At 34.3% G+C, this 11053-nt stretch overlaps 1 protein-coding gene across 1 annotated transcript in view; it reads left to right on the top strand.

The window, feature by feature from the left end:
• The first annotated feature begins 528 nt into the window (after nt 1–528).
• hfm1 (helicase for meiosis 1) overlaps nt 529–11053 on the top strand; it is an 88781-nt gene continuing 78256 nt past the window's right edge. The window contains exons 1-2 of the mRNA XM_039734649.1: nt 529–595; nt 5989–6084. Coding sequence (XP_039590583.1) covers nt 6011–6084 — 74 coding nt within the window. The 5' untranslated portion in view covers nt 529–595; nt 5989–6010. The remainder of the gene's footprint in view (nt 596–5988; nt 6085–11053) is intronic.

Below are 11053 nucleotides of genomic sequence, written 5' to 3'. Positions count from 1 at the left end.
GAGAATAAAGTCGACATGTCCACTTTACTCTCTACACATAACTTTTTTTTCATTATGTACATATTTTTTTCTTCTCCTTGGCCTTAATAGGCTTCCGTACATTGCTGATGAACGAAAACTGAATTTGTTTATACCTTAATCTTTAACATTTTTAACAAATGTGGATTAAAAGGTTTAAAGTTGTTCAAATAAATAAGCTTTTTTTGAACACACCAACATTATATTATAAAAAATACGAAGCAACTCCATCGCAGACCACACTTCATCGTATTGGTATCCAGAGCGAAACCCACAATGTTAATTTTAAATTGTATCAGATAAATAGATATATATTGTCAACATACAGGGTTCCCACTTAACCATCATCTTTCTTCAGAGGAAAGTGATTCGCCTCCCTACCAAACAGCTGGAACGGACATGTTTCATTTTATCAGGGTTACACGGCACCAAAAAAAGCAGCGGTCATTGGCTGAACGGAGCTTTCACTATTAATGTAAGATTCGGCGGGCTCTTCTGCGCATGACTGGAGGGCAGGCGCCTGAATGAGTGACTTGCAAATACACGACGCCATCTGAGTGAAATATTGACGTTAGTGGTGAGTGTCTGCAGGGGCTTTCATATTGTTTTGTCGTTAAGCAGCGAACGTTTGCCATATTATTTTTTTTATAAAAACATTTTATTATTGTTGGTATGTTTTATTTAATCATGTTGGTGGCATAGAAAGTCATTGGGGGGTCACGGAGTTATGGCCTTAGGCAAATGCTCCTGATTTTTAACACCAAAACGTTTCACTGTATATGTTTTTGAGCGAATAACGCTGACTGCAATTACGTTTACATTGTTATTGTATGAGGTTTTATTTTTTTAATTTTTTTTAATTTACAGAACTTGAGTCTTTCTTATTCTGTTTTTGGTGTACCGCGCAGTATTTATCAACAAAAAGAGAAGATTGAAAGCGAGGGATTAAAATGCAAGCAGTAGTTTTAGTGAATTATCGAAAAGTTAGTTTATTTACAAATAAAATAGCTTATTTTTGAAATGCATAACTTATATTGCCTATGATAAATATAACTTTGATGAAGCAATAAGATGATTTTTTTTTTTTACAAATGGCAGTTTTGTTTATTACAACTGGATTTAAAGAAAGTACATTTTTGCACATTGTAAATAAATATCACCTGATTGGCTGATGTCCAGAGCTGATTAGCCTCAATTCGGATGCTGCTGGGTTCCAAACTCTACTGCTATGCTGACCTGGAGTAAACAGGTGTAAAAAAATGACATATGGATGTTAGCCAAAAGTAAAAACGTTTCAGAAAATTGAATAAATAAGGACTGCAAATGTTTAATATGATTATTTAGGTAGCTCATTTTTTTCATAATTTCTTCCCACTTCTATGTGGGGTTGATGTGCATGATCAACCTTCTCCATACAGCTCGGTCTTGCACCTCGTCCCCATTAAGACCCTTTTCCTTCAAATCTTTTACTCAATCCATCCACCTCCACTATGGCTCCTGACGCTTTCTCTTCTCCTGTACTTCCATTCCCTTTTGCCCATGTATTCATTGTCTCTCCTCATCATATGTCGATACCACTTCAGCCTACTTACCTGTACTTTGATAAATATCTCTCCAACTTTTGTTGTATCATTGTCTCATTTCTTATTCTGAACTTTTTTGTAGCTCCATACATCCATCTCAACATTCTCATTTCTGCAACATCTGACTTCTCATGTGCCCCTTTTACTGCCCATGTCTCAGCTCCACACACAATTGCTGCTCTTACCACCATCTTCAAAACCTTCCCCATTATTTTTTGATCCCACAATACTCCTGATACCTTCTTCCAATTGTTCCAACCACACCGCACTCTATGGGTTATCTCTCAATCCACCATCTGCCATATTGGACTACCACTGATCCTATATATTTAAATTTATCCACTCTTTTCAATAGCTGTCCCTGCAGGCTAAATTCTGAAATACAATCATCATTAAACCTTTTATATTCTGTCTTTCTCCTATTTATCAATCAATTTACTTTCCAAAGCCTTTCTCCATTCTTCCAACTTCCTCTCCACTTACTCTTTTCTGGTGCTACACAACACGGTATCATTGGCAGAAAGTGTGCACCAGGGGCATTCGTCTTTTATCCTATGACTCATTTATTTTATTGTTAGGTAGGTCATGATTATCTAAAAGGGTACATTGTATTTTGTGGTTTTTGTGGTGGTACACACACAATTACAAAAGTAGCGAAATGTTAAGTATTTAATTGTTTTTGCATATTTCCCTATATGTTTGCTTAATTCCCCATGGTCCTGAAAAAGGTTAAGCAGGTTTGAAAGTGCATTTTTTTATTTCACATCTGCAAAGATGTAGAACAATTGCAACTATTATAATGAGCAGGGAAAAAAACTTTAATTCATAAAGCGAGCTGCCATATTTTTAAAACACAATAAAAGGGAACAAAGTAAAGTTACAAGCCCTGTGAAAACCTTCAGTACATATATAGAAAAAAATTGTTAATCTATATCTGGTCAGGAACAGAACTAATCTACACAAGTATTTTACAATGCAAAACAAGCTTTAAAAATGAATGAAGCAATAGATGATTGCTTAGGAAAAGATTTTATTAATTTAATTGGTGAAAACTACTGTTATTATTTGTTAATTTATTTACAAATGTATCAAGTAATTTACAGATGCCTTCTTAATGTAGTTGAAATCAGGAACAAACCTTAATGGAATTGATACCAAAAGTTCACTTGGAAAAACATAGGTAAAAATGTAATATTTTGGTAGATTTTTGTTGAGTTTTGCTTTAAAGGACTAAAGTTGTGCAGTATCAAGATGATGTTTGCCCCTTTCCTATTTTCTGTATTATTTGAATTTTTACCAGTAAATATTCTCATGTATTCATCTAAGTCTAATATTTTTGTAAATCTTGCCACTCTGAAGCTAAAAAATGTGTGCAGCCCTCATTAAGCTAGAAACAAGCCTGATCTGCTTTTTAAACAGGTTTGAGCAGTCTGGATAGGTCTGCCTAACCCTAAACTCAAATGCAGGCTTGTGGCCTGTATAGCCAAAAATGGGGAAAATACATTTAAAATTTAAAAATGCTAAATGTTTACAAAAATAAAGAGATGACAATTGTAAACACCTCTGGTCTAAGGACAAAACAAAAAAAAAAATCAAAAAATTATTTATTAACAATTCAAAAGGATAAGGTCAAGCATGAAAAAGAGCATAGCTCAAACAAATCCAGTACAGTCCCTGAAAACAAAAGCAGGTATCAAAAACCATTGAATGACAAACTGCAAATCACAAAAACAGCAATCCAAACTAAATAAACACAATGCTAAAGTTGATAATCCATCAGCAGCTTCGACTGAAATACTGCTTCATAATTAGGTGCTCCCACCTCTTTACTCTCCATATTAAGGAGACAGGGCAAAGAACAAAAAAAAACACAACTAATACATGCAATACAACAACACTTAACAAAATACAACATTGGAAAGTAATAAATACCAAAATAATAAATAAATAGCATACAAGCTGCACAAAACCAAAAACAGTGTTAAGAAAAATATGTAAAATTTTTGAAAAACAACAAAAATGTTAAATAAACAAAACGTGCTTGAATCAGGAAGAGAACCCCTGGCTAAACCATGACATATCTACATATACAGTACTGCACCTTTACTGTAGTTCTCCACCATTTGGCCATATGTCAGAATGGCAGTATGTTGGTCATATAGTGTACAGTTCTTTGCAATTAAGGCTCTGTGGGTCTGGTGTATTATCGGCAGGCATACTTTAACACCAGTACAGAGTAGCACAAACTGACCTTCGAGTCTTGCCATCTGAACACCAGGTCCATGTAAGGCAGTGTTTCTCAACCACATGCTGCCAGTGGGTCAAGGGTTGAAGGTGTTGGTTCGCAAGTTGGTCGCAGAGAATCACTTATGCTGTTTTTTTTTTTTTTGCAGATTTTATAGTTATTTGCTTAAAAAAATGATCAATTTTCCTTTAAGTCACACAAATTATAGGATTTTAAAGACAAAGATATTTTCACGTTTCTCCTTCTCCAACCATCTAATGCATCTGCTTACGTTTTACTATTTCATTCTATACTAGGGGGCTTTGCCCCCTGCTCGCTTCGATTGCCAACCCCCCTTGTCTGGTTTTCCGGATACACACTTAAGAGTTTTTTTTTTTCTTTAAATTGTTGCTATTTCATTAGCTTCACTTTTATGTCAGAACTTCTGTAAAAACAATATTTGGAATATTTAGAGTCCCAATATGTTGAATCTTTTAAATTGTACCATAATTCAGGATAGTTTTCTCTGTTTGGAATTTCAGCACAGACAAAACGATCCACGTCATCAGCAATTGCATGTGAGGTAAACCACGTTTTTGAAATTCTCTGACTTAAACTTCAATACCTTACAATATTTACATACTTCTGACTTTTCACCTATGTTCATATGTCGATCTCTATTTACCTTTTCGTTATTACTCTTTTTGCGCTTATATGATGTTTACTTTCTTTGTTTTGACACTTTCGTTTTTTTCTGCTTTCATATTCTGTATCTTGCTCTACATGTATTTCACGCCTACATTTTTTTTTTGAGTCTTTTGAATTCCACTGTTTTCATTATCTCTAACCTGCTCTGCATGTGTTTGGCTCCCTTGTTTTTTTAACCTTTGTATGACGTTTTACTTTTTCTACTCTGCCTTTTATTTCTGACTTCGCCTTGTCCATGTTTTTTTTTCAATGACACCTGGTCCATTGTGATTATTTTCCCCTTTTCGAGTAATAATTTCCATTTGTTTGCGCTACTGCAATCTTTATTTTCTTTTTTTATACTTTCTAATTTTCCTACTTTCATATTCTTTCTTTCTCTACATGTGTATCACGCCATTTTTTTATTTTTTTTATTTTTTTGTGCCTTTCGAATTCCACTGCTTTCATAATCTCTAACCTGCTCTGCTTGTGTATAGCACCAACATTTGTGAACATCTGTATGAAATTCTACTTTGTCCTTTACTCTCTGTGTTTTAATTCTGAGCCCAATTGGACGTGCTTTTTTCAATTCCACTTATTCCGGGCTGATAATTACTTTCCTTCTGAATTTGCAACTAGATTATTCTTTTTCTTTTTTGTTCTTTTTTCTCTATAACGCTTTTGAGTCTCTTTTCTCCGCGCTGCTTTCTTCTTCACTTATTTGTCGATGTTTCATTTATAACGTATTGTCCTTACGCTTTATATGCACTGAGAGCCCTGGATCTGTGTGGGCAGCCTTTACATGACTGACTGTTTTGCTGCCCGTGGTTTATTTGATATTGGTTGTAAGTAGGGAGTGTCTTGCAAGAATCGGTCCGCAGCAATATCTACTTGCAATCTCTTGGCACAGTCTCATGTTTAAGGTTCCTGCGAGACGCTCTGTGGCCAATCTGTTTAGTCTTGCAGGTCTTTTAACTGTCTTCCGTGATCTTAATGTGAAGATCGTGTCTCGTCTCCCATTTTTATAATAGAGAGATGTAAAAAAAGTTGAGTGTTGGTAATCTATATAGATAGACTAAGATATTATAAATTGGTTATTTTTTAAAACGTGCATTACTTATTAAATATGCCGAGGTAGGGACATGATGTACAATTAATAATATATATTCTACATATAGTTTTTTTGTTATAAATTTGCCTTGTACATATTTTTCAAGTAGGATTTTATTTTTGCATACCCCTTGGGGTCAGAGTGCAGGGTCAGCTATTGTACAATGCCACTGGAGCAATTGCAGGGAGTAAGATCCCTTCTTGCAAACCGGCAACCTTCCAGATACCAGGACAGATTCTTGGCCTCTGAGCCACCACCCCACCTATGTATACAGTATATCAGAGTTTAGTTTTAAATTAAGATGAAGAAAGATTCACTGTTCATTTTCTGCAGTGTATATTTACTGTTATTCTTCTTTCTAACAGATTATGAAAAAGAACTCATTGAATGATGTTAAATTCTGAAGACCATAGAGTGCAATTGGATAACTTATTTTTTAAGCAACCTTCTTTTCAGGATGGGTTAGTATCTATTATCTTAATATTATATGTTTTTCTTTAAGCTATAGCATGCTTTTATTAATTTATGTTTTGATTGTTACAGAGCTCACAAAAAGAAAAATTGTGATACTATTCCAGAAAAGCAGGATGAAATAATTTTACTTAAGATAATATCTTAAGGCAGTATACAAGAGGAATTATGAAAATTAATAAACCTTGAACAAATAAACAAGAGTAACAGCCACACCAAATATCTTATTAATTAAATTATTAAAGACAAAATAAAGTTCAAAATCTAAAGTAAGCAGTGATACATTCAAATTCCTAAATAAAAACAAGAAGCAAAATACTTGGCTCTTGTATCCCTCAGAGAGAGAGAAAATTGTAAACCCCAAGAAACTATAATTCTCTTAAAGTGAAACAAAGATATAAAAACCAGTCCTATTAAGGAAGACAGACCAACTCAGTTCTGGGGACAAGAAAAAGAGAAAAGAGCTAAGTGGTTAGACTGGAGTTTAAGGAAGCATTAAATGGGAGTTCAAGTGGCTCCCGTAATGATAGCATACCTTCATAAATAATTAAACAATAAAAAAATGTATTGAAAACAACTAAGTAATAAAACACTTATAAAATTAATTAATATGAAAAAACAAAAAATATAAAATAATTTACAAGAATTAATTTAAAGCAATGGCAAAAACAATAAACAAATAAATAAAAGGCAGGGATGAAGCACCAACAGAGTCCTAAAAATATATAAGTTAATCATAATTCCACATGATGATTTAGCATTTTTTTTTCTTGTATTTACAATAAAATTATTTTAGTTATTTTAATATCGTTTATTAATAAAGCTAGCTGGAGAGTAGTTTTTTTGTATTTTAATGCTTTTAAATGTGTACATTTATTGTTTTTTAAACATATGAATCATAAAAACCTGTCAATCCAAATAAATGACTACATTTTCAGTTAGCATAGAGGAGGCACTAAAGCTTCAAAATCTAGCAAATGAGCTCTCCAAAATCACATTCTCTGAAAAGTTTTAAGACTTATGTATACTGATTTAGAAACCATCCTTGAATTGACCGATCCCTTAACACTCGAATTACCAAAGCCTACAAAAAAACCCGTAAATCTGGCCCATCTTTAATCCCTTCGCACTTCCCCGACAGTGTCTTTTGTCCTATAAATGTGCCAATAAAGACAAGCAGCCTGCTTTTCCATCCTCCCACAGCCGCAGAACAGCCACAAAGTTCTCTCGGCTCACGCCTTGATTATTTGGGAGTGAAGTGGCAGAGTTTTAATATTGGAAATAATAGATTGTTATTTGGAACACATGCATTTCATGTGTGTTCCATTTCTACAATAATCTGTGTAAACATATTGTTAAAACAGAAATTTTTTCATATTTTAGTAATAAATGACAAAATGTAGGCATAAACTATATAATGTATGAAGCCTGAAGTCCAAAGATCAAATAAACACTTTCACAAAAGGTTCAAGGATGATACAACAGCTTCCATGGTGTAGCGGTAAGAATTGATGACTTGTAATCAAGAGTTCCCGGCTTGATCCTGACTGCCTCCTATGTTTACTGTTCTGAGTAGTGAGTTGCTCTTGTTGTTAATACTAGCAAAATATCCGCGCTTCGCAGCGGAGAAGTAGTGTGTTAAAGAAGTTATGAAAAAGAAAAGAAAACATTTTAAAAATAACGTAACATGATTGTCAATGTAATTGTTTTGTCACTGTTATGAGTGTTGCTGTCATATATATCTATATATATCTATAGCAGAATACCCGCGCTTCGCAGCGGAGAAGTAGTGTGTTAAAGAAGGTACGAAAAAGAAAAGGAAAAATTTTAAAAATAACGTAACATGATTGTTAATGTAATTGTTTTGTCATTGATATGAGTGTTGTTCTCATATCTATCTATATATATCTCTATCTATCTATCTATCTATCTATCTATCTATCTATCTATCTATCTATATATATATATATATATATATATATATATATATATATATATATATATAGCAAATACCAGCGGCAGCGGAGAAGTAGTGTGTTAAAGAAGGAAAGAGAAAGAAAAGGAAACATTTTGAAAATAACGTAACATGATTGTCAATGTAATTGTTTTGTCACTGTTATGTGTGTCGCTGTGATATATATATATATATAGCAAAATAGCCGCGCTTCGCAGCGATGTCATGTGTTAAAGACGTTATGAAAAAGAAAAGGAAACATTTTAAAAATAATGTAACATGATTATCAAAGTAATTGGTTTGTGTATTTGGTGGCAGCGTCACAAAGTTGTTTTCGGTAGCTGCATCAGAAAATGTACCACGACGTCTGACACGCCTCCTTTTTACTGTTTTCTCACAGCTTGGATTGCTGCTGTCATATACATACACACACACACACATACACATACACACATACACACATACATACATACATATATATATATACTAGCAGAATACCCGCGCTTCGCAGCGGAGAAGTAGTGTGTTAAAGAAGGTACGAAAAAGAAAAGGAAAAATTTGAAAAACAACGTAACTTGATTGTTAATGTAATTGTTTTGTCATTGATATGAGTGTTGTTCTCATATCTTTCTATCTATCTATATATATATATGTTGTTCTCATATCTATCTATATATATATATATCTATCTATATATATATATATATATGTTGTTCTCATATCTATCTATCTATATATATATATATACCCACGCTTGGCAGCGGAGAAGTAGTGTGTTAAAGAAGGAAAGAGAAAGAAAAGGAAACATTTTGAAAATAACGTAACATGATTGTCAATGTAATTGTTTTGTGTATTTGGCGGCAGCGTCACAAATTTTTTTCGTCTAGCTGCATCAGAAAATGTACCACGACGTCTGACACGCCTCCTTTTTACTGTTTTCTCACAGCTTGGATTGCTGCTGTCATATATATAAACACACACACACACAAACACACACACACACACACACACACACACACACACATACATACATATATATACACATACATATCTTCATATCTACATATCTATATACATATCTACATATACACACATATATATATATACATACCTATCTACATCATATATACACATACATACATACATACATACATACACACACACAAATTATATATATGTGTGTATGTATGTATGTATGTGTGTGTGTGTGTATGTATATATATATATATATATATATATAATATAGATAGGGGTGTGTGTGTGTTTATATATATATATATACATATACATACATATATATACATACATATACTTGTGTGTATGTTTGTATGTGTCTATATGTGTGTGTATAGCTTTGGTCACTGAGTGCAAGGGAAAAATAATAAAATATAGTCTATAAGTTATTAAACAGTAAAACATTAACGTTTTAAGAAGTACAGGTACATTGAGCACTACTGGAGTGGTTTCAGGTAAACTACATTTTAAAGACTGTGTAACACAACAGGTAAGTAACTAACAGCAGCTAAAATGTATATGGATCATCTCTCGGTAGTAGATCCCTTTTGAAAGGTGCTACACGACGGCTGTGGTATAGAAATTACATTTTCTATGTGAACGTTCAAATTTGTGCCTCTGGTAATGTACCTTACCGGCATTTAAAGAAAATTAGTTTTGTGTCCTCTGCAGTGTTAAGAGAGAAAGGCTTTTGTTTGGGATAAAAGGAAAAAAGGTGTAAAGAAAGGAAAGTTGCCTTTTTCTTTTATATAGTATAAAGAGATGTGTTCGCTGACGTTATGATCGCCTTTTGGGGACAGTCGCGGTGGGTCTTGTGTAGACTGGTGAGACGTCCCTGCCATTAATCAGCTGTGATGGCACTGTCAGTCCCGACCTCATAATCGTATACGTGCAAAAGAAAGTGTGAATCGCCTTAATATTATTTTTCCGTGGTGTAGAAAAGGGGTCCCGTGTTTGCACTTGTCTGGGCTATAGCGCAGGGGGAGGAAGAAAAAAATTAAAAGTGCTCACTTTGACTTAAGGCAGAAGCGCAGTCAGCGTCTCAAAGTCCGGCACAGCTATGCGCGTGCGCTGGCTGCTCGACTTTTGCTGGGCAGGAGACTATAGTTTTTGCAGACACGTTCATGATATCAAAAGTCTCAGCTCTTTGGAGGTCATTCATATATTATATATATAGCAAAATCCCCGCGCCTCGCAGCGGAGAAGTAGTGTGTTAAAGAAGTAATGAAAAAGAAAAGGAAACATTTTAATAATAACGTAACATGATTGACATTGTCATGAGTGTTGCTGTCATATATATGCCTGCCTAAATAAGTCACCCTCGCTTTGCTCTTACTTTATTTACCGCTCATTTAATCATGGCTATTGGTGGAAAAATTATAAAATGGAAGGAGGATGGCTTTACCAAAACAATTATTGATGGCGAATCGATTATTCATAAAGCTTGAATTGGTGATGTTTTTCTGTGTTAACCTCATATTTTTTCAGACTTCTTCTTAAACTAAGGTGGTGCGAAGGTAAAATGAATCGGGATGCGCTGATCAATGTAATCGGTGTACAGTACCAGGAAATCATGCATTGACAAAAGCTCCCCTTTGCTTGTAATGCAAAGTGTGATTAAATGCATTATTTTTAAGCGCTATGGAGCACATGCATCAAGCTTCTCAGCTGTGCTTGTGCTAAGAAAAGGAAAGATTTTAAAAATAACGTAACACGATTGTCAGTGTGACCTTTTGTAAGTAGTGCCTGGAGGATTCAGTGTGGAAAAACTCGAGAGATAGCGTGTGTATTAACTTGTGGATTTTTCTGTGAGTATTTGGTGGCAGTCTGACGGTTGCTTGAAGACGGCATTAGCCGGAGCTCAGCTCAGACCGAAATTAGATGAATGGGAGGGAGATGATGACGTGACTCCCCACCGCCTTTAACTGTCAATCCCCACAAACACAGTCTCGGAATTTGCATAAGCACACCCCTTCACCTACAATTTTAAC

This window comes from Polypterus senegalus, chromosome 14, assembly GCF_016835505.1.
Source record: "Polypterus senegalus isolate Bchr_013 chromosome 14, ASM1683550v1, whole genome shotgun sequence".
NCBI lineage: Eukaryota > Metazoa > Chordata > Cladistia > Polypteriformes > Polypteridae > Polypterus > Polypterus senegalus.
Note: the sequence above shows the minus strand (reverse complement) of the source record. Positions and strands in the feature narration are given on the sequence as shown.